Source organism: Heteronotia binoei, chromosome 5 (genome assembly GCF_032191835.1).
Source record: "Heteronotia binoei isolate CCM8104 ecotype False Entrance Well chromosome 5, APGP_CSIRO_Hbin_v1, whole genome shotgun sequence".
In the NCBI taxonomy this organism is placed as follows: domain Eukaryota; kingdom Metazoa; phylum Chordata; class Lepidosauria; order Squamata; family Gekkonidae; genus Heteronotia; species Heteronotia binoei.
This window is the reverse complement of record NC_083227.1, coordinates 67,428,654-67,453,084: the sequence shown is the minus strand read 5'-3', so window position 1 is coordinate 67,453,084 and position 24,431 is coordinate 67,428,654. Positions and strand designations below refer to the sequence as shown.

The 24,431-nt window shown below is 41.1% G+C and overlaps 1 protein-coding gene across 3 annotated transcripts in view; it reads right to left on the bottom strand.

Moving 5' to 3' along the window:
- Nucleotides 1-24,431, bottom strand: part of LOC132572476 (contactin-4) — a 706,005-nt gene that overhangs the window by 3,684 nt on the left and 677,890 nt on the right. For all 3 annotated transcript variants that reach the window (XM_060239572.1, XM_060239573.1, XM_060239570.1), the window contains exons 15-22: nucleotides 24,164-24,322; nucleotides 21,591-21,740; nucleotides 11,762-11,832; nucleotides 9,073-9,307; nucleotides 7,117-7,232; nucleotides 3,882-4,068; nucleotides 2,382-2,494; nucleotides 432-600 (exon numbers count right to left, since the gene is read on the bottom strand). In XM_060239572.1, the coding sequence (XP_060095555.1) occupies nucleotides 432-600; nucleotides 2,382-2,494; nucleotides 3,882-4,068; nucleotides 7,117-7,232; nucleotides 9,073-9,307; nucleotides 11,762-11,832; nucleotides 21,591-21,740; nucleotides 24,164-24,322 (1,200 nt within the window). The remainder of the gene's footprint in view (nucleotides 1-431; nucleotides 601-2,381; nucleotides 2,495-3,881; nucleotides 4,069-7,116; nucleotides 7,233-9,072; nucleotides 9,308-11,761; nucleotides 11,833-21,590; nucleotides 21,741-24,163; nucleotides 24,323-24,431) is intronic.

Sequence of the window (24,431 nt, the reverse complement as noted above, 5' to 3'; positions counted from 1 at the left end):
TCCCTTCAGCACTGTAGGCTGGATCCAGCCAGCTTTTTCACTCATCCTCCACAACAAATAAGATTGGAAATCTGGGAGATGAATTTGTAAGAACTCTCTAAATACTAGGTGCTTTAGTGGACTGGAGATTGTTTACTCTACACACACTGGGATTCTAAATATTAGTTTAACCCAGGTCTAAATTTTCAGCTTCTGTGAAGAAATTCCAACTGACCAAAGCACCTAGACTTGGACTTCACAGTGATTTGGAGTTTGATCAAACTGTCAATTCTCTTTCTACAAAGGAAGCTGGCAAGACTGTGGGACACAGGCAAGCACAGTGACAAATGGTCCAGTTGGAGTTTAATTGGAACGGCACTGGAATCGCTAAAAAAATCCAAATGAAGTCATCAACAAATGGCCATAGGAAAATATGAAAATATTGGTCTTACTGGATATCTTTGGAATTCGGATTTGCTCACTGCTATTTCCATCTCCTCCATCACTAAATGGCTTTATTTCTACAATGTAATCTTCATCAAAAGGCAGCGAAAGCTCCACAGATGTTTTGTTTGTTTCTATAACAGATGTACTGCTTTGTCTGTTCCATCTGTATAAAACCTAGAACACATTGCAAAGGCAAAGAAAGAAGCAAAGTGACACAATCACTGAACTAGTCATTAATGTAAGAACAAGTTGGTTTCTCAGAGTTAAACTGCTTCCTTAATTTGCCTTCAGCCTTTCCTAAAGAGCAAGACATTTAATTTGTTTAAAATACAAATTCTGACACTAACTCACATTTACCAACTGAGGGAGGGAGGAAGATAAAAGGAGAAAAGACTAAAAACAATTTTTGAAATGGCCTCTGTTTATAATGCTATAATGATAGTTGAGCAAATCTCACATTTTCCAAAGAAAATCTTTGTCCTGATATTCCAAAAGCCATGTGGCTCTTGGCTTGCTGTACTTATACAGTATATGAGATTAGGTGAAGCTGCAGATAGTTAACTTTCCTTTTATAAAGCTCTTCTAAGGATAAGATGAAGATCACAAACCTCTATCTATCTCTGAAAGCTAAATTCTAGCTGTGCAGGACCCTGATTCTGATTCAGGACATGCGAGGACGTCAAAGAGGGTTTAACCTTTCTATCATACATCTCCATTAATTCAAGCCAGCCTCTATACCCTTTAAAAAGCAACTGCCTTTTCTTTAAAGGGACAACTAGAGTTGAATGATTTTGGTTTGGAAAATTCTGCAGGTGTGATCTGAATGAGGATCCCATGCAGCTATAATTTAACTTCTAAAGATGACTGTATATCTGTAATCTCCATCTTGTCTAGTTTGACCCTCATTCTCGTTGGCTTTGTGAAATCAGAGGTGTTCAGACAGTTTTACCACCCCAGCTTCAAAACCCATTTGGAAATTTCACCTTTTAAAAAAAAAAAAAAAAACACAAACATCCCTCATTCTGAAGAGGCATAAATCTCATCCTCTTCTTTTCAGTTCTAATTTGAGCTTTGAACCTCATCTGATAACCTCCTCCTGCAGCATAGCAAAAACTGCATCAGGGACAAACACCCACACAAAATTCACCATTATGAGTGGCAGTATTTCATTGGTGATGCAGTTGCCCTATGTAGTGAAAATGTTCAAAGATAGCAACACAACACATCAGTAGAATTAAGCACAGTACTGAACAGAGAAAGACTAGCCGCCTCAGCCACAAACAGAACAATGATACGTCAGTAATACCTCAAGAACACAAGTAACAAATTTTCCAGGATGCCAGCTAGTGAAATGCAGGTACTGCATTTTGATCTAGAATACTCCTGCTTTATTTTGCCTAACTTGGGACATATTCTTCTGAGTTTAGGTTTGAATGGTGCTATTATGCCACTACAGTCATGTGGGAACAATATTCCAGGTTTATTAGATCATAAAGGTCACTTTCTCCAGCTGAGCCATGCGTGCCACTAGGTACTGGAGGAAAGAGAAGCTATTTTCTCTCTCCTCCAGGATGAAAGAGCCAGGCTGCAGCTTCATGAGAGAAGAGTCCAAAAGAAGTGTGTGTGTGTGTGGGGGGGGGGGGGGGGAGACAGCCCACAGAGGAAAGGGAAGCTGTTTTCTCTGTCCTGCAAGACTGAGAGAGCCCTGCATTGGCTGGTTCCAGTCTGCAGGCCGTATGTTTGATACCCCTGCTTCAAACTTTTTGGAAAAAGTAATGCCAACAGCTTTAACAGAATTTATGATCAAGTACCAGTTCTTAGAATGGCAACCTAAGCATACTATTTATTGACATTGATTGATTTGGTGGATAGTGAATTCAGGACAGTGACCTGTTCAGTGTCATACAACAATGACAACAAGAGAATTCTTTGCTGCCTGTGAACGAGTTACCTACTTTGTAACCTTTCACTTCGGATTCATTGTTCTGTGCTTTTACTTGATCCCAGTTCAGAATAATCTTGGAGTCTGATGAATTCCAGATGATGTTTCCAGGGGGCTGACTGGGTGCTATATTTAAAACAGAGAAAGCTGAATATCATGAGGTATTCTAGTGCTGGCATTGTCTCCGATAGTGTCTCAGGAGCTGTAAACTCTTATGGGTGGAAAGTTAATGAGCTGCTGTACAAACGTGTATTCAAGGTTAGTAACAGGTTTGACATGACATACATGAATAAGGTAATTGGATGGCAATTCACCAAACTAGAGACTTGTAGATAAAGGCCCTACTCTGAAGTGAAAGGCAAACATTTATTTTTCTTGGCCTGCTAAGTTTTTCATTTGCTCTCTCTTGACTAATAAGATGAAGAATCCTGAACATTAACTCACATCAACTTGCGGATTTAAAAAAACAACAACCAAGGAATGGAGTATCCCCAAACTGGAATGCTGATTCTGATGCTATTCCTTTGCCAATAAGCTACACAGAATGTGGAGAATGTGATCAGTAAATCTGAATGATCAGGATCAGATTTAACAATTCAGTCTTATGAATCCCATGGCTCAGTAGTTCATAATTGTGACACACCCAGGACTAAACAAGGATACCTCGATAGTAGGATAGTGGGATGGTAGAAGTGAACATGAATAAATATGTAAATAACAACCATGTAGTGCAGCAGGCCTTAGGATCACACTACTGGAAAGGCCTTTAAAAAGGATGAGTGAGATTAGTTTTTTCCAGCTTGGTGCCTGCCTTCTAGAGGCTAATCACCCTGTTAGAAGAATATCGCAGATTTATATCCCGCCCTTCTCTCTGAATCAGAATCTCAGAGCAGCTTTAAAAAAGGTAAAGATAGTCCCCTGTGCAAGTAGCAGGCGTTTTTGACTCTGGGGTGACGTTGCTTTTACAACGTTTTCACGGTAGACTTTTTACAGGATGGTTTGCCATTGCCTTCCCCAGTCATCTACACTCCACGCCCCCCAGCAAGCTGGGTACTCATTTTACTGACCTCGGAAGGATGGAAGGCTGAGTCAACCTGCAGCTGGCTACTTGAACCAGCTTCTGCTGGGATCGAACTCAGGTCGTGAGCTGAGGGCTCTGACTGCAGTACTGCAGCTTTACCACTCTGCGCCATGGGGCTCTTTCAGAGCAGCTTACAATCTCCTTTATCTTCCTCTCCCACAACAGACACCCTGTGAGGTAGATGGAGCTGAGAGAACTCTTACAGCAGCTGCCCTTTCAAGGACAACCTCTGCGAGAGCTATGGCTGACCCAAGGCCATTCCAGCAGCTGCAGGTGGAGGAGTGGGGAATCAAACCTGGTTCTCCCAGATAAGAGTCTGCACACTTAACCACTACACCAAGCTGGCTCTCAAGAGCAACATAAGATAACACAGAATGACCTAAATGCTTCCTATGTACCCAATCCATCTTTGTTTTCTTAACTGACACTCACGTGGCTTTTTGGTAGTTACATTGACTACAGCACTGGAAGGTCCCATCCCCGCTGTATTGTAAGCCTTGACAGCCAAGTGGTACAAAGCATTCCCCTTCAAGTGGCTAATTTTTGCAAAAGTCTGGTTGGTCATGGTTCTTATTCGCGCAGCCTGCTCTTCCTTGTCTTCATGTTTCCAGTATCTAACCTGCACAAATAAAATTGCATGTTTTCTTGTTTGAACTTAACAAACACATTATTTACATTTCAGAACAGCTAAAAAAAACATCCAGGAGTGAACCTTGTGCACACCCACAGTGTTATGCCTGTGCACCTAAGCATGCGACTGATGAAATCATAATAATAATTCCCCTAATATCATCCAGTTAACTACCCCACTCCCACCCTACATGAGTGAACATTAATGTCAAGAACTCTCTCTCTCACATACATGTATATATATACTGTATATGTGTGTGTATCACAACAATATAAAAACTGTTCAGTAGCTAAAACAGTTAAAACCAGTATAAAATCAAAACAAGTAGCATTAGCAGTTAAAGTACAGTAGTCTTAGAAGCTGGAGCCACTTGGTCTCTGAAAATCTTATACACGCACACACACATGATTTTTAGAGGCTCAGCGGCTCTAACTTCTAAGACTACTGTACTTTAATGCTACCTGATTTAAGGGGCCTTTTAGCTTTTGAGGGTTTTGTGCTTTTTAAAATCTTGTTACACACAACTGATATTTTGCTCTTGTGATTTTTGTGTGTGGAAATTTTAACAAAATGTTCGTTTGATTGTTTGTGGGGAAGCTGCCACAGAGAAGTGTGTTGCTGTGATCAGAATGCTGGATTTGGACTTGCAGAGACCGGGTGCCAAGTCCTCACTTTGCCACAAATGTCACAAGGTGCTCCTGGGCCAGTTAGTCTCTACCAGCCTACCTTACCTCATAGGGTTGTTTTCAGGATAAAATATGGGAGGGGAGAATTATGTTCACTATCCTGAGCTTGGAAGAAGAATAAAAATGTGAAATATAGAAAGAGTCTTTTTTGGGGAAGGTGTGTGTGTGTGTGTGTGTGTACAAAAAGCTATTATCAGCTTTTGGAAGTTGCTGGAGGACAACCAAAGAATAACATAATGGAACCAAAGAATAACAACAGAGTCTGTGGCAAATCTGTTCATTCCTGCCACATTTGCTTGTGGAAAACTTTGACCTAGAGCACAATGCTGACATTACACAGTGAAACACTTTGGCCACAAATGTGAATGGGTTAAAACAAAGGCCGTTTTCGCACTAGCGTTTGCTCCGGCGTAGCGCCCCATTTACCTCCGGATCTTCTCTTGGATTTCGCACATGTTGCTCCGGCGCTGCGCTTTGCTCCGGCGTTTCAGGGATTTTACGCCGGAGTATGTTTTTCAGCAAGTTGCCGGAGTTTCCGAAAACCTCTGGATCCACTCCGGATCCACTCAGCGGAGTTTCCTGTGCGAAATCCATCCACGCCGGATCGACTGCTTTGGGGGCGTCACCCTCTCCCTTTCCGTCCTCCCACCCCATCCACCCGCTTGGCCAATCATCAGCCTTTCGCGGCGCTTCCCCAAAGTGCCGGCATGGCCATTTTTTTTTAAACTTCACAGTTTTGCGTAATAGCGATATTTCGAAATTAACAAATAGAAAAAAAAAACCCTCCTGGAATAGCTTCAATTGGCACTTCAATTGGTTTCGTTAGAATTTTTTTTTATTATTGACTTTAGTTGCGTTATTCCGCTGTTGCGTTATCTCGATAATGCGAAAACGACCATTGTTGGGGGGGGGGGATGTAGTGCCGGTGCGGGCCAAAGCGTCCATGTGTGTGTGTTTTAAAAAGGGAATGCCTCCCTCAGCTGTGCCACCAGGATTTCTGGACCTGCACAAAATCGCCATGTATAAAATGGGAAGTTGGAGTCCTGCATTCTTCTCCCTGGCTACATTCCGCTCGGTTAGAAAGTAGACGCGAGCGAGCTCCTCACACGCGCCGCAGAAGGGGAAGGAGAGAATGGAGCGGGGGGGGGGGAGCTCTGGCAGCAGGAATCAGTCAGGTCCCCGTTGCAAGCGCCAGCCGGGGAGGGGAAAGAGAGCGGAGGAAATTTGGGGGGGGGGGATCTAGTGCTTCAGAATTTGGGGGGGGGGGGAATCTAGTGCTAGGATTCTCCACTGTGAATGCTTCCGTTAATACATAAAGGGCTGTGGAGGATTCTACAGCTGCAGCCAATCCATAAGCAGCAGCAGCACACGTGATGCGGTTTGTCCAAGAAAAGAAGGGGAGGGAACAGCTCGATGTTACGTTAGTACGTTAGTACGTCATTACGCAACCAGACTTGCGCTTAAAAAAAAAAATGATTGACAGGGCATCGGACTCAAGCCGATGCCAGTGGGAAAACGATTTGAGCCGGGGCTTCAGGGAAGGCGACTCCGCAAAGAGTCACTAGTGGGAAAACGAGAAAAATGATCCGGACATAATTGCGCCGCGGAAAAAGGGGAGCAAACGCTAAGTGCGAAAACGGCCAAAGAGAAGTAGTTTTTTTTTTCTGGGACAATGGGGTGCCAGGCTTATTTTATGTGAAATATAGGAAGTTTTTGTATAACCTTTAATATTGGGGAAAGACAAGGTGATCTGGAAGATAAGAAAGTCAGGGAGTTTTTATTTCAGTACCACTCCAGAAATCTTGCCCTGTATCTATTTCAAATATCCACAGGAAAAGGAAACATTTGAAGTCAGTTTGGTTTCTATGATGTGCGGATTTATAGCTTGTGTTTCAATGCAGGCATTATGGTGTCCACAGATCAACTATGTTGGAGGCTTCCTTTTTCAGGAGTAACATCCTCATTTCCATTTCCAGCTAAAGAATATCTGGTGTACTGTGTACAAGGGAGCAGGCTGACATTGAAACAGTACTGGAAAAAAAATCTTTAATTTTGCCCTCAGGCAACTGGTATATTTCTGAAATGTGGTTTGAGCAAAAAGCTTGTAGTTCATGTGTTTTGCAGGAATCTATTACTACATGACAGTCTCCACCTTGCAGAATAATTCAACAAGAATTATAATCACATTTTTTAAAAGCTCACTACCTCTATTAGTCTGTTTTTCTAGGCAATAAGAAAAACACTTTCCAGTAACGGTTCTGCAAAAGGAATTCATTGTGCATCTTTAGAATAAATGCCCTAATATTGTCCATGAAGCAATTAGGTGGTTGAAGAGGACTGATGCTCCTACCTCGTAGCCCTGTATTACTCCTTTGCTCTGGGACTCAAGCAGCAAGGACCAGAACACTTCTACTTCTGAAGAGGAAAGGCTTCTGGCGATGATGTTGGTTGGAGCTCTGGTGGGTTCTAAAGAGAAGCAGTAATGGTTAGCTGTATGTTAAATTTTATGATCACAATTCTTCATCAAGACAACTGTTTTTTGCAGTTCAGTATTCAGCTTTGGATCTAGGAATCTGTGTGACATTAAGCAAGCCAGCAGCTTGGATCTTGCTATACACTAAACAATGCCTTGATTTTACATGATCGAGCCCCAAGTTGGCCTCTCTCCTGCCTAGGGATACTAGAGTTGTAATGCCATCATGCTGTGAGTTGTTCATCCTCACAAATTTGCAACACTCAGGTGAAGTAGGAGAAATTCACAGTGTGCTGACTTTATGTCTTGGGAATGCCTAGAGAGAAGAAGCCAATTGTTTCTAGTGGCAGAGCCTGCCTTCTGCCAGTTCCATTCTTTGTCATCAAATAGAAATTATAGCAGCCTATCTTTTGCAAATTTAGGAATTCTACATAAATGATGATTGGTAGTGATGGGAAGCAAGAAGAAGACGACATTGGATTTATACCCTGCCCTTCGCTCAGAGTGGCTTACAATCTCCTTTCTCTTCCCCTCCCCACAACAGACATCCTATGAGGTAGGTGGAGCTGAGAGAGCTCTCAGAGAACTGCTCTTGAGAGAACAGCTCTGAGAATACTTGTGGCTGACTCAAGGTCACACTAGCAGGTGCATGTGGAGAAGTGGGTTCTCTCAGATTAGAGTCTATGCTCTTAAGCACTACACCAAACTGGGTCCCTGGAAAGGCCATAATGGAAAGTACCACCATGTTATTCTGCACCTGCTAATTGAGCTCCTTTTTAAGGCATAGCAGGAGCAAGATAGTACAGTATGACAGTACAGCATGTCCATGTGTATGTACTGTAGAAGTTCTGTTCTGATGTTCCAAAAGTAGGTAGAATGAGATGGGGATCACAATGAACATTTTCTCCACACAGATCCTATGAGTGTATGAGGAATGAAATTTTGGCAAACTGGGCCAGTAAGTGCAATCTTGATTCTTCCTAGAGATGTTGACTGTACCCAAACTTCACTGGCAGATGTTTATAGTCTCAAGTAGAGGCCTTTTCTTGCTCTTTAATTAGAGAGATGAGTGATGCCTTCATAGATGAAAACTGTGAAGACTGTGCTCTGCAATTGGACCATGCCTCTCTCCTTTGATGGAGTACCAGCTTGAGATAATTGATAAAAAGATGCTGCTGACAGATTTATTTAATTGCACAACGTGTTGCTACACTGAAAAAAGGACCAGTTTGCAGTCAGAGGATATTTCACCGTAACAGTGCAATCCAAAGCACTCTTCTAAGCCCATTAACATCAGTCAACTTGGGTTGCAATTCTATGATCACCTTACTGAGACTAATGCTGTTAACTAGAATGGAATTTACTTCTGAGTGGACCTGTTTTGGACTGCTTTCTGTAACACTGCTTAGGATTGCACTATAAATCCCTGTATGCCTCTATTTAATGGAAACATAAAACTGTATTAGCTCAATTCTAATTTTTAAGAAGAGATTTAAGCCTACTATAAAACATGCTACTAAACAAATGTATACCTCATCACAGAATGAATACAGTGTCATTAAACATCAAAAGAAAAAAAATCCAAACATCCTGATGTGTTATTTTGAAAACAACCCATCTTAAGCAGCTAAAACTTATGAATTCCTTAAAAGAAAGATCTCATACCTCAGGTAAATGCAATTAATTAATTAACGTCAAAAACACTGAACAATGTTCAAGTAAGGGCTGTCAATAGATAGAACTCTAAAACTGGAAATATGCTGTTTATTATTCTAAATCACAAGCAGGCCTGGCCATCAACAGAATCCCAGGTATCAGCACAGCCTAGATTACCTTCATCTGCTGAGTAGACAGTTGTGATGGGGCTGAAAGAACCTTCGCCTTTGTTGTTGTACACCCCCACTTTGACCTCATATGGGGAGAATGGCGGTAAACTTTCATTCCTAAAGACGTATCTGGAGGCGTCGGGAGAAGCTACTACAGTCTGCATCCAACTTGTGGTACCAAGTGGACGGAAGGCTACAACATAACCAAACCCACCTCCATTCTGTAACTCTTCAGGAACCGTCTATCATGAAGAGAAAAAAAACAGGAAAATCACAGAAACAGCCTGATGTGTATGGATTTTCAATGAGGCTCAGTAAAGCTTAAGTCCCCCCAAAAGTAATGGTTCCACACACAGTGCAAATTTGGAAACATAATGCCTGGCAAAGGAAATAAGCATTCAACTTGAAAATGTTTCAGTGCTAATTTGTTTCAGGACTTTCATGTGCTTTTTATAGTCTGTTTGTAGTCTGTCTTCTCCACTGAAAGTATCTAATATTAAAATTGTGCAAATCCGATAAGAAACCATATGCAGCTCTAAACATAACGGACAGCTAGCAATCAGACATCTAACTGCCATCTGTAAGGCAGTTCCTAGAGTCTGAATGAATCCAACAAATGTATAGACCAGGATCTAAACAAGATATGTGTATGTTCAAAACCCTTTCCTTTTTCCACAGTAAAAACTTTAGACACACGTTCATTTTGAGCCAGTACCTAGTTCCTCTTTCTGGATGTCAGGCTACCCCAATCTCATGCAATCTTGGATGCTAAGCAGGGTCTGCCCTGGCTACTATTTGGATGGGAGACCTCCAAGGAATACCAGGGTCATGACAGAGATGCAGGCAATGGCAAAACAACCTCTGAACATCTCTTGCCTTGAAAACCCTATGGGGTTGCCATAAATCAGCTGTGACTTGATGGCACCTTCCACCAACACTATGTTCAGAGTGGTTCAGATCTCTGATAGGGTTGCCAGCTCTGTGTTGGAAAATACAAGGAGACTTTGGGGGTGGATCCAGGAGAAGGTGGGGTTTGGGGAGGGGAGGGGCCTCAGCATGGTGCAATATTACAGAGTCCACCCTTCAAAGCAGTCATTTTCTCCAGGGGAGCTGATCTCTTCCAGCTGGAGATCCATTATAAAAGCAGGAGTTCTTCAAGCTCCACCTGGAGGCTGGCATCTCTAATGTACAAGAACTCTCTGACTTTTACCAGTATCTTGTTCTACTCCACCATGTGTCCCCTGACCTTTTACTAGACATGCTTCATTGCTAGCTTTGGACCAAAAGGTCATGACCTAGTTTAAGTATACTGCTACAAACACCAGCATTTTGCTAGTCTTTAAGTTGCTACTGCTCTTTTCTACACTATAACAGGGAATCTGCATGGAAGTCTAGCAGACAAATACTGCCTGATGCCAGAAACAGACACATCACATCCAGGTCACTGGTGTCTATGTCGCAATTATCTCATCTTGTACATCTTGAGTCTCAGCAAAGAGGCTGGAAATCCTCATTGCAAGGAACACCCTTTTCCAGATTGCCAGTTAAGCATGCCCTTCAGTTCTACTGAAGCCAAGTGATTTGCACATGTGGAAATGATTTGGGGCCAGTATCTTTCTAAATCAGAATGACAATGTGTCTGTCTATTCATTATGGATTTAAAAAAAAAAAAAACAACCAAAAACTTGTGCAACTGTGGTCACCTTAAAAATTGCCTCTTATGTTTCTTGCAAATTATGGTTTAAAATTATGGATGATGTTTTCAGCACCTGACTCATTTTTTTAACACTCCTTTTATTTTTAGTGGTGGAAGGCGAGGCATTAATCCAATTAGTCACAGGAAGGATGGAAACTCAGCACACCGGGCAATGAGAAAAGTACTGAAAAACAAAATATTGCTCCTATTTTGTTGTTCTGTTTGGTGATGCTGAACGATAATAAAATGTGTCCCAAAAGCATTAGTGAGAAATGTATTTGCATTATGTGATTACATTTTACACGAAGGCTTTTGGGGACAAATGAGGTTTGCTTTTGGCTATCTGTAGATGAAAAGAACAAGATAACAGAGCCTGAGGAGGTATTGGTAACATGCACCAATAAGAAGCCTTTGTATACGGTACTGGTTTTTGGGCTGAGAACATCTAAGAGCTTTTGTCAGACAATCTCAGGGACTACACAGCCCTCCCCTGCTTTCACAAGGCAGAATGGCCCTAAACTGGTCATCATTCCATGGAGATTTAAAAATCATCCTTTCAAGTTGCAAGCACTATCTGTAACTAAAACAAAACCATTTTAAATGCATCTACGTATGCACAAGATCTTGTTTTACGTTACAGTTTAGAACTTCTTCAGGGAAGACTGATGTTCATCTTGAAAGGAATGCTTGCATAGTAAGTCTGAGTGTTTATTTGTATTTCTAGCCAGGTAGTTACACATTTCATTGGCATCAGTAATGATAAATAAATATTATTTTCCACTCCTGATATCTCCGCCCCCTTCCCAACACCTGTGTATCTACTGTCCTTTGCTTATAGGCAGTGCTATAGTCCATTCAGATCTGGAATTTACAATCATTTTCTAAGAGATAAGATGATGCAGTGTGTGAAATGTCACTTAAAATAATACCTGACCCTCATGGTCAATTTGATATTAAAACAGAAAAATCAAGTTTCCTTCTGAATTCATAGGTGACTTACCTCCCATGTTATGACCAGTTCGGACTTAGAACCACCACCTCCACTGACATTAGCTGGGGTGACTTCAGGAACTGCATAATAGAAGCCAAAAATACCAGTGAGTATTTAAGAGGCAGGAAGAGTTTATTTGTCTTTATTTTATTGTAAACAGATTTTTAGCTTATGTTTTATATAGAACAGCTCTTTGATTATTGTGAACTTTTAAATATAAGAATTCAGATCACTGGTGCTATATATGGTGGCTAAGATTTCTGGTAAGAGAAACTTTGAGTTTTCTGAGCAAGAAAGGAGTTGCTCAGGAGAGCTCGTTATATTACCAGATGCTGTTCTGTACATTTATTATGGGTTTTTCACCTTTTACTAAGATTTGTTTGCTCTTGTAATTTTATGTATTTACTATTACTTTAAAAATTTAATTTAGTTTAATTTCCCTGCCACCAAGACCTCAAAACCAGGAAATCGTTTTTTACCCTCTCTGGAAACACAATTTAAAAATGAGGAGGGAAAAAATCTGAAACATTTCAGTATCTTTCTTGTAGTGCAAAATATATGTATTAATTAGAATAAATAAAAATTCCCTGATTTTTGTAAGAATAACAAAGGATAAATAAAAAAATTATGAATAAACCCATAAAATGGGTGGATAAAATAATAAAAGCATCTTGTAGATAGTTTCATCTTGGCAAAATGGAGCACCCTGATTGGTTGGGACTGGGTAGGACTGCATTTAATCAACCTTTGGATTGTCAAACTATCAATCAAGTACTTGTGTACCATTAGTTGAGCCTGCTTCTCTCTCCCATCCAAGTGGTTGCTGCTACCCAGCAAAGCTGGTTCCGTCGGTGAAAGGCAAACAACCTTAGTTCTGGCAGTTACTGGCTCTCTCTATGCTCCCATTGGCTGAGCTGCCTGACACAATGATTCACAGAGGAGAGAAAGAAAACCTTCCTTCAATTGGCTGAGGGAGGGAGGAGAAGAGAGATAGCCAGAGAAAGTCAGAGAGAGACTGTTGGTCTGAAAGGTATCACTACAGGCCTCTGAGGCAGAACACATTGGGGCCAGTCCTGACTATGACTTCCAGTTCAAGGTTCTCTGGTCGAGTTTCAGGAGGGCATAGGCATTAGGGCTTCAGAGTGAGGTCTGCCAGGCCCAGGTTCTTGTTGCGGAAGCTGACTGAGGGATTTTGAATCAGTCAGAGGGCAATTTCCCACACAGCTTACCGAGGAGCAAAGTCCCTTCTCACTGCGCAGCGTCTGCTCGGATTTCCCACCAACTGCTCCACGGAATCAGGAAGTGCGTCTCAAATGGAAATCGCTAAAACCCTAGTTTACGTTAGCAACGCAAAAGGTCCAGCACTTCCTGAATCCGCGGAGCAGTTGGTGGGAAATCCGAGCAGACGCTGCACGGTGAGGAGGGACTTCGCTCCTTGGTAAGCTGTGTGGGAAATCGCCCAGAGACTTCCAGCCCAACCCACCTCAAAGGGTTGTGAGGAGAATGAAGTAAACTGCTTTGCCCTCCCCCCACTGTGGAAAAAGACTGTCCTTTTCCATGTAGAGACTGCAGGGAGGGGGAAGGCGATGGAAAGCTGAAGTCAGAGGGGCAGATAAAGGGAAGGAGACAGGGTTGCCAACTTCAGATTAGGAAATTCCTGGAGAGTTAAGGGGTGCAGCCTGGAGAGGGTGGGGTTTGAGGAGGGGTGGGACCTCAGACAAGTACAATGCCTCTTCTTGGGGAACCATTGTTGCCAATCTCCAGGTGAGGGCTGGAGATCACTCAGAATTACAACTGCTCCCCAGATGGCAGAGATCAGCTCCCCTGGAGGTGGGGACGGAGTGAATGCCTTCACTTGGGAGGGTGGGAAGACAGTAAGGGTGTCTTCTAGAGCCCGTTGTATTCTTCTTCATAACGGGCCTTATTCCTGGTATAATTCATAATTTTGGAAATGAGATGACCACACAGTATATTTATGAGGCAATTACCCACTGCAAAGAGTTTAAAATAATTTATTAAGTAATGCACTGCATTTATTTGTCTTCATGAAACTGACAGGTTTTAACTTATGGCTATACTTTTCCTTAACTATTCTGATCTATAAGGCTGAGTTAACAGTGGCCAATCTAATGAACATTTCCTGGATACTTTATGGCATAAGTAGATATAATAACAAACCATGCTTTGTTGTTACATGAACAAACCTGAAGGATCCTAAAGCTCATGCCTCCCCTTGCATTCCCCCACCTTTGTGTACACATAGTAATTAAGATTTACAGTTCTGTGGCAAACCAGAGTTTGTTGATGAACTTCTACTGGAGCTATAAAATTAAATTAAGATGCCATTGGACTTCCATTCTATTGGAGTTACAGATTTTATCTACAACTAATTTGTATCAGTAACACTAAAAACAGGATTTTTGTTGTTGTTCAGTCGCACAGTTGAATCTGACTCTTTGCAACCCCATGGACAAAGTCACACTAGGCCCTCCTGTCTTCCAGTATCCTCCGAAATCTGCTCAAATTCGTGTTAGTTACATCAGTAACATTGTCCAGACATCTCATCTTTTGCCATCCCATTCTTCTTTTGCCTTCTGTCTTTCCCAGCATCAGGGTCTTCTCCAGTGAGTGCTCCCTTCTCATTTGGCTGAAGTATTTGAGCTTCAGCAGCATCTGATCCTCCAGAGAACAGTCAGGGTTGAGCCAGTTTGGTGTAGTGGTTAAGTGTGCGGACTCTTATCTGGGAGAACCGGGTTTGATTCCCCACTCCTCCACTTGCACCTGCTAGCATGGCCTTGGGTCAGCCATAGCTCTGGCAGAGGTTGTCCTTGAAAGGGCAGCTGCTGTGAGAGTCCTCTCCAGCCCCACCCACCTCACAGGGTGTTTGTTGTGGGGGAGGAAGGTAAAGGAGATTGTGAGCCGCTCTGAGACTCTTCGGAGTGGAGGGCGGGATATAAATCCAATATCTTCTTCTTCTTCTTCTTCTTCCCTTAGGACTGACTGATTTGATCTTCTTGTAGTCCAAGGGACTCTCAAGATTCTTCTCCAGCATCACAGCTCAAATCAGTTGCTCCATATCTCATTCTGACAGTTGCTTCTTTTTTTTTTTCAAATATTTATTTATTTATTTTACACTATATTGAGACATACAACATACAACACCCCGTGTCACTTTTCTTCACACCTCGTGCATTTCGCCATTCGTAGACCTTTAGTTATCCTTTTCATATACTAAATGCTATTTACAAAAGCTGACCACACTCGCTCGAATTTCGCCCCCTGTCCTTGTCGTACACAAAATACTTTTTCATGACATGCCAGTTGTAACATTTCATCTTTCCATTGTAGCAAAGAGCCAGAAAAAGGGCCTTTCCATTGTCTTAAAATAATTCTTTTAGCTGTTATCATTGCCCGATATAACAACATTTTCTGTTCTCTTGTTAACCCCCACAGTGCCGGAACATAATTTAAAATATATAATGTCAAGGGAAACCGACACTGTAGGTTCAACACACGTTTAACATATCGAGTAATCTGATGCCAAAATTCTGATAATATTGGGCATTCATATAGCATATGTTTTATGTTTGCCTCTAAGTTATTACAGCGCCAACATCTCGAATCCGGTTTCATACCACGTTTGTATAGCCGCATCGGCGTCCAGTAAGTTCTAAAAATGATCTTTTGATGTATTAATATTAATCTTAATTCAAATGCTGTTTTCTTTACATTTTGACAGATCGCTTTCCATTGTTGTGGCAATAAGGCACTGTTCAACTCCACATTCCATTTATGTCTTAATTCAGCCAGTTCATGTACATTTTTTATTAACAGCTTATTATAAATCTTTTTTCGACCATCCTGTTCATGTATTTTATCAATTACAGCCTGTAGCATCTCTGGACACTCTGGAGCAGCCAGTGCATCTGGTCCATACTGCGCTCTTAATAAATGTTTCAGTTGATAATAACACCATAGCTGGTTATTTTTCAAATTAAATTTCTGCAAAAAATTCCTGATTAGTTAAAAACTCATCCTGAGAATTTTTAATTTGATCTAATGTAAGTATACTGGCATACATCCATTGCTTCCATTTAATTTTCTGACCCCCAATTTTTACTAAGGGATTGTCCCACAATGTCATTTTTTCATGTGAAAATCTTTCAAACTGTAATCTAATGCTTAATCTTTCCCAGGCCGTCCTAGTTGCAACGATTGCAATTGGTATTTCATTGTCCCTATTTACAAACTGAGACCCCAGAGCTTGCCAACCCAATATTGGATTAATAGCCGCAGTTTCCAATTCACCCCAGCTTGTTTCAGGTAATCCAGTTCGCCAATGCTTAATCATAGATATCATATATGTCCAGTGATATAACTGTAAATCTGGAAGCCCAAAACCGCCCTCTGTAATCGGAATCTGTAATCTTTTTAAAAAGATTTTCGCACATCCTGCACCCCATAGAAACATTCTAATTAACTTATCAATTCTCCTAAACCAGTAAGCATTAATTACAACATGTAAACCCCTAATTATATAAAACAGACGCGGGAACACATTCATTTTTAAAGCATTAATCCTGCCCCATAATGACAGTGGTAGCTGCCCCCATCGTTGCAAATCCATCTCCACAGCAGACAGTATATTTTCCATGTTAATTGGAACAAACTTCTTAACATCCTTCGGGATCTGTATACCCAGGTATTTTAAGCTTTCCGATTTAATTTGAAATTGCGCACTAATTTCTTGTGATAGTGGGGTTCCCTTACCAATTTGCAATAGCTCTGATTTACTCCAATTGATTTTATACCCTGCCACTTTACCAAATTGGTTTATAATTTCCATAGTTAACCGCAGTGACTTTTCTATGTTAGTAAGCATTAATAGAATGTCATCTGCGTATAGCAAGATTTTATATTGGTATTCCCTAAACTTAAAACCCTGAATCAACCCATTCTGTCTAATTGCTAAGGCTAATGGTTCTAGGGCAAGATCAAATAGAAGTGGTGAGAGCGGACAGCCCTGTCGCACTCCTTTTTGCAATGAAATCACCTTAGATATCGCACCATTAACTTTTATTCGCGAGGTAGGGTTATGATATAATACCCGAACCCAGTTAATGAAATAATTTGGAATAGCCATTTGTTCCATTATGGCTATCATATAATCCCTAGGAATTTGATCAAATGCTTTTTCAGCATCTAGGGACAGGATTGCCACTTGCTCCTGAGTATCATTATATAAACTAATCAAATCTGTAACTAACCTAATATTATTAGTACCTTGCCTATTTTTAATAAAACCTGCCTAGTCGTGATGAATCAGCGTCGGGATAACACCTTGCAACCTCGTTGCCAGAATAGTAGCAACAATTTTTAAATCTACATTCAACAATGAGATTGGTCTGTAATTAGTACATTTTGAAGGTTCTTTCCCTGGTTTTAAAATAAGCGCTATTAATGCATCACCCAGGTGATTTCCAGGTTGATTCACATGAATCCAGTATGTGTATAATTTAAGGAGTTTTGGAGCTAGTATATCACTAAATTTTATGTACAGGTTAGTCGTGAACCCGTCGGGCCCCGGTGAGGTCCCTGGGGCCAACGCGCTAATCGCAAACTTAATTTCTGCCAACGAAATTGGGGAGTTCAGCACTTGTTGTTGTTCCTGTGAAAGTCTAGGGATTGTTAAATTTTGTAAAAATTGATTCAGATTCTGCTCATTTATTGGTATTGGGGCTTTATAAAGCTCTGCATAATAGTTTTGAAACTGCTCTGCTATTGTTAAAGGGGTTTTATAAATCTGGCCTTGTGCATCGATAATCTGTGGTACCCAGTTACTTTCTATCTGTTTTTTCAGCTGAGCCACCAATATGCGACTAGGTTTCTCTGCTAATTCCCACCTTGTCTGTTTCATGCTAAACAAGATACTTGATGCCTTATAAGTTCTGAGGGTATTCAACTCTAAACTAACCTGCTGAATCTTCCTATATTGATTAATAGTTGGGGCTTGGTACATAACTTCCCAGAGGTTATTCAGTTGTGCCTCCAGAGCTACCTCTCTGTTTGCTGCTTCTTTCCTTTTAAAAGCAGAGTAGGCAATAATCCAACCTCTCATAGTTACCTTTAAGGCTTCCCACAGTGTAATATAGCTTGATACTGTACCTTCATTCAACTCCCAAAAGTGTTGTAGTTCCCTTATAAATTGTAAGCAGAATTGTTCATCATTCAATAGCTGGTTATTAAACCGCCATATTGCCTGACTCTTAAATTGTTTGTTGGTTTCCATTTCCAATATAATCATATTATGATCTAAGAAGGAGCTGGGAACAATCTCACACTTCTCTACCATACCTCTCAGTACTTTAGGAATAAAAAAAAAGTCAATACGACTTGCCGTGTTATGAGTTGGGGAGTAATATGAAAACGCTTTCATATTTTGATGGGTTTCTCGCCAAGGATCTATTAAATTCAATTCCTTCATAGCACTTAATATTGCTCTTCTATTACTCCTAAGGCCTGCACTCATATTATTACTTTGATCTAATGCTAGATCTAAGGTTACGTTAAAATCACCAGCCATATAGAGAAACATATATGATTTTCCTAACAAATATCCAAATATTTTATGAAAAATGTCTGGGTCCTCCACGTTCGGCCCATATATATTAATCAGGATGATCCTCTGTCCTTGGGCATACCCTTCTACTATTACAAACCGCCCATCTTTATCTATCTCCACATGTTCTTTTACAAACCCAACTTTCTCACCTATCACAATAGCCACACCTCTGGCGTTAGTGCAATAGCTTGTCATGAATACCTGGTCTGTTTGTTTTCTCTTAAGCCATTTTTCTTCCCCTGTGACCAGATGCGTTTCCTGGAACATCCGAATATCTATAGTTTCCATTTGTGATAAGGCTGCTATCATTACACGTTTTTTAGGGGAGCACATTCCCCTAACATTTAAAGATAATAATTTCAGCATTTGGGCACATAAGCTTGTAATTATAGCATTGTCTCAGTATAGCGAGACAGTTGCTTCTTGACCCTTATATAGGTTTCTCAGGAAACATGTGAGGTGGGCTGGTACTTCCATCTTTTTAAGGACTCAGTTTGTTGTGATCCATACAATCAACGGCTTTAGCGTAGTCAATGAAGCAGAAACAGACCGTTTTCTGATACTCCCGTGCTTTCTCCATAATCCAGTGTATGTTGGCAATTTGATCTCTAGTTCCTCTACCTCTCCAAAACCCAGCTTGAACTTCTGGTAGTTCCCGATTTACATACTGCTGAAGCCTAGCTTGTAGGATCTTTAACATGACCTTGCTGGCATGTGAAATGAGTGCAATGGTGCGATAGTTTGAACATTCCTTGGCATTACCCTTCTTTGGGATTGGAATATAAACTGACCTTTTCCAATCCTGTGGCCACTGTTGCATTTCCGAAATTTGCTGACATAATGTGTGCATCACTTTAACAGCATCGTCTTTTAGGACTTTTAGTAGCTCAACTGGGATACCGTCATTTTTGCTTGCTTTGTTGTTAGTAATGCTTTCTAAGGCCCATTTGATTTCACACTCCAGAATATCTGGCTCGAGGTCAGCGATTTCATCATCATGGTTGTCAAGGACATTGAGATTCTTCTTGTATAATTTTTCTGTGTATTCTTGTCACCTCCTCCTAAACTCTTCTGCTTCTGTTAGGTCCCTACCGTCTTTGTCCCTTATCATGGCAATCTTTGCACGAAACGTTCCCTTGATTTCTCCAATTTTCTTGAATAGATCTCTTGTCCTTCCCATTCTATTATTTTCCTCTATTGCTTTGTATTGTTCCTTCACGAAGGCCTTCTTATCTCTCCTTGCTGTTCTCTGGAAATCTGCATTCAGTTTGATGAATCTTTCCTTTTCACCTTTGCTTTTCGCCTTCCTTCTTTTCTCAGCTATTTGTAAAGCCTCATCAGACAGCCACTTTGCTTTCTTGCATTTCTTTTTCTTTGGGATGGTGCTGATTGCTGCCTTCTGTAAAATGTCATGAACCTCTGTCCATAGTTCTTCAGGCACTCTATCAACTCTAGTTCCTTAAATTTATTCTTCACCTCCACTGTATATTCATAAGGGATGTGATCAAGGTCAAACCTGAATGGCCTAATGGCTTCCCCAGTTTTCTTCAGTTTAAGCCTGAATTTTCCGGTGAGTAGCTCATGATCTGAGCTGCAGTCAGCCCTAGGTCTTGTTTTTGCTGACTGTAAGGAGCTTCTCCATCTTTGACTGCAGAGTATATAACCGATCTGATTTCCGTGGTGCCCATCAGATGATGTCCATGTGTAGAGTCGCCTTTTATGTGTTGGAAAAAGGTGTTTGCTATGACCAGCTCGTTCTCTTGACAAAACTCTATTAGCCTTTGACTGGCTTAATTTTGTTCTCCGAGGCTAAACTTGTCCGTTGTTCCGGTTACCTTTTGACTTTCTACTTTGGCATTCCAGTCCCCTGTGATGAGGACATCTTTTTTGGTGTTAATGCTAGAAGGTGTTGTAGATCTTCATAGAAATGGTCCACTTCAGCCTCTTCTGAATCAGTGGTTGGGGCAAAGACTTGGATTACTGTGATGTTGAATGGTTTGCCTTGGATACGGACCGAGATCATTCTGTCATTTTTAAGATTGTATCCCATTACTGCTTTCCTCACTCTCTTGTTAACTATAAAGGCCACACCATTTCTTCTATGGGACTCTTGTCCACAGTAATAGATGTAGTGATCCTCTGAGTTAAATTCACCCATTCCTGTCCATTTTAGTTCACTGATTCCCAAGATGCCGCCCTGAGCCTGCTTCGGTGGGGTAGGGCGGGATATAAATAGAAAGAAAGAAAGAAAGAAAGAAAGAAAGAAAGAAAGAAAGAAAGAAAGAAAGAAAGAAAGAAAGAAAGAAAGAAAGAAAGAAAGAAAGAAAGAAAGAAAGAAAGAAAGAAATGTTCAGTCTTGCCATCTCTTGTTTGACCACATCCAGCTTACCTTGATTCATAGATCTTACATTCCAAGTTCCAATGCAGTATTGTTCTTTGCAGCATTGGACTGTTCTTTCACCATCAGACACATCCTCAGCTGAGCATTCTTTTGGCTTTAGCCCAGCCGCTTCATTCTTTCTGTAGTTACTTGTACTAGTCCTCCGCTCTTCCCCAGTAGCATATTCCTTCTGACCTGAGGGGCTCATCTTCCAGTGCCATATCTTATAGCCTTTTGTTACTGTCCATGGGGTTTTCTTGGCAACGATACTGGAATGGGTTGCCATTTCCTTCTCCAGTGGATCACATTTTGTCTGGGATCTCAGCTGTGGCCTATCCATCTTGGGTGGCCTTGCATGGCATAGCCCACAGTCTCACTGAACCGCACAAGCCCTCTCGCCACGTCAAGGCAGCAATCCATGAGAGATAGTGTGTTTGATTTGACAGTAATCGGGGGTGTTGGTCTACTCTTGTTTGGAAAAGAACTACAGCCAAGGTGCAGGTTCATCAGGAAATAGTCATAAAACCAGGGCTATTTTGTAGGAAAAGCCCAGCAGGAACTTATCTGCATATTAGGCCACACCTCCTGATGTCACCATTGTTTCACATAACCCAGTAGGAACTCATTTATATATCAGGCCACACCCCCTGACACCAAGCCAGCTGGAACTGCATTCCTGTGTGTTCTTGCTCAAAAAAAGCCCTGCATAAAACATTATTCTTTTATTAAACCAGTTTCTCATTTAACATGCAGATTATTTGTATCAGAAAAATGTTACTCAATAGAGGTATCAGAAATTGATCAAAATGCCAAACTGGGTATTTTCCATTACTTACGAGCTTCTTCAGTCCTCCGTTTCTCTGACGGTCTGCTTGGTTCTCCAATTCCAATAAGGCTGGCAGCAACTACTCGGAATTCATACTCCACCCATGGGTTTAAGCCAACCACTGTTGCTGTAAATGTATTACCATCTATGACATCTGGAACTAGGAAAGAAAAGTAGAAGTCAAGAGTGTAATAACCCAATTAGACATTGAGTAATTAGTATCGTCAGGAAACCCAGGTTTGAATCTTTTGAATTTGATTATTAAAATGTTGTATAGCAGTATCAGCAGAACACTATGGAAGATGCAGCTGAGCCTGTAGCTGGCTGATCTCTCTTTCATTTCTGTTTAAGAGAGCCAGTTTGGTGTAGTGGTTAAGTGTGCGGACTCTTATCTGGGAGAACCAGGTTTGATTCCCCACTCCTCCACTTGCACCTGCTGGAATGGCCTTGGGTCAGCCACAGCTCTGGCAGAGGTTGTCCTTGAAAGGGCAGCTGCTGTGAGAGCCCTCTCCGGCCCCACCCACCTCACAGGGTGTCTGTTGTGGGGGGAGAAGATATAGGAGATTGTGAGCCGCTCTGAGACTCTTTGGAGTGGAGGGTGGGATATAAATCCAATATCATCAATATCATCATCTTAATCTGAAATAGCAAATAAGATGCATGCTGAAAAAGACCAGAGAAAAAAAATTAATCAGTTGCTGACACATGCTATGTCTAAGAAAATCCCTGTGGGATTGGAGCCTCTAGTCCTGAATTGTGTTTCCAGCAGTGGCTAACAAATTGTCTCAGAATGCTTACAGAGTTGGAAGAGTTGGGGAGGGACGGTGGCTCAGTGGTAGAGCATCTGCTTGGGAAGCAGAAGGTCCCAGGTTCAATCCCTGGCATCTCCAAAAAAGGGTCCAGGCAAATAGGTGTGAAAATCCTCAGCTTGAGACCCTGGAGAGCCGCTGCCAGTCTGAGAAGACAATACTGACTTTGATGGACCAAGGGTCTGATTCAGTATAAGGCCGCTTCATATGTTCATATGTTCATAAGAAGACTGCTCTCTTCCACTGTATGTGGTAATCATAAACATATACTGTTCCATGGCAGCTATCACAGCTAACAGTCACTGATGGCCAGTACCATGCTAACTTGTCCCCATTAAATGGATAGGAAATAGCTTTTGCGCTGCTTGTAGATTTAAAAAACCACCCAAAACAAAACAAAAACACCCTAATGGAAGTACCCAGCCAGCAGGAAAGAAAAAAGAACAAGTCCCTGACCAGGAGACCCTGGTGCAGTAGCAAAGAGAATGGTTTGCACAAACCCTTATAATCCTCTGTTGAAAGGATCTCAGGTAGAAGGTGCTGGAAAATGCTGTGCTTTGTCTGAGACCACGAAGAATCATTGCCAGTCAGTATAACTCAGCTTCATGTAAATGGTAAAGCAGTGTCCAAGCGCAGGAGATGACAAAGTAAATCTTTGTTGCTCTGTGTCCTTACTAAAAAGCCATCATTATGTTGGCTAACTTTTAGCCTCTGGCAATCCTGAGAGATGACTTAGGTTGAGAATTGTGATGGCTGAGGACACCCATTGAGCTTTACAGACAAATAGGGATTTGAACCTGGGTTCACCTAACCCTACAGTTAGCCAGTATACCATACTATTTCTCAAGCTCAGCTTCAAGGAAGCACACTGAACACTGCACAATCACTATGTTATTTTTTCCTAATCAAAACAGTCATGTGGATGGGCTCCAGACTCAGAAGCCGTAAACCTCCAAATAGTAGTGTCTGGAAGCAACATCAGGGGAAGGCCTTGAGAGATAGCTCTAAAATGGCAGACAGAAGAACAAGGAGGAATTGATCCTTCAGGTATCCCTGACCAAACATCTAGGGCCTTAAAGGTAAGAACCAGCACTTTAAATTATTCCTGGAAACAGGTATGTAGCCAGTGCAGATCTTTTGACACAGGGTGATAAGCACAATCTCTTTAAGAAACTCCTGACAATTGCCTGGTCATCACATTCTGGACCAACTGAAGTCTCCTGCTTATTTTCAAAGGCAGCCATATGTAGAGCACATTACAATAATGTAACTTAAATGTGATAGGAGCATGGATCACTGGCCACATCATGCATTTCATTAAATATTCATTTGCAAAGTGTGTATAACACTTTTCATTAAATTTTCAAAAAGATCAATTAATAGTCATTAATATTTGCCAAGCATTTCCCAAACAGTCAGACTTCCCATTTCAAAGGAATTAATTCATAACAACAGTCAGTAGACAAATTCATAGCATCAGTCAGTAAAAGGCAGACAAAACACAATTTAAGGTGAAGGAAATCTGTGATATGGATCAAGCTCACCTATCCAAACACTTGTGAACTGAGTAAATCATCAGTGTTCAAAAAGTCAGCAAAAATGATACCAAAACAAATAACATGTCTTCTGGTTATAGATTAATTATGTATTCAATAGGAAAAAACCAAGAGGTACACATGTTTTTCTCAGTGAATGTAATGTATTATCAGTTTTTACATTTATACAAAGCTTGAATAGTTACTTTTTTAAAATGTCAAGAAGTATATTTATTTACCTGTATTAACCGCTTGCCATCCCACAGAAAAAGGGGTTCTTGCTTGAATAACATATGTTGTAATGGGACTGTGGTTGTCTGCTCCTGGCCTCCAGGATACCTGAGCTGTTGTGTCAGTGATTTCATCAATTGTCACAGCTTCAGGTGGACCTGGTGAACCTGTTGTAAAATACATACACAAATGTTTAAACTTCCATCAATGCGATATTACTATTAAAATAATATCTTAAAATGGAATTACTAAAGCAGATAAAACTTATCAATAAAC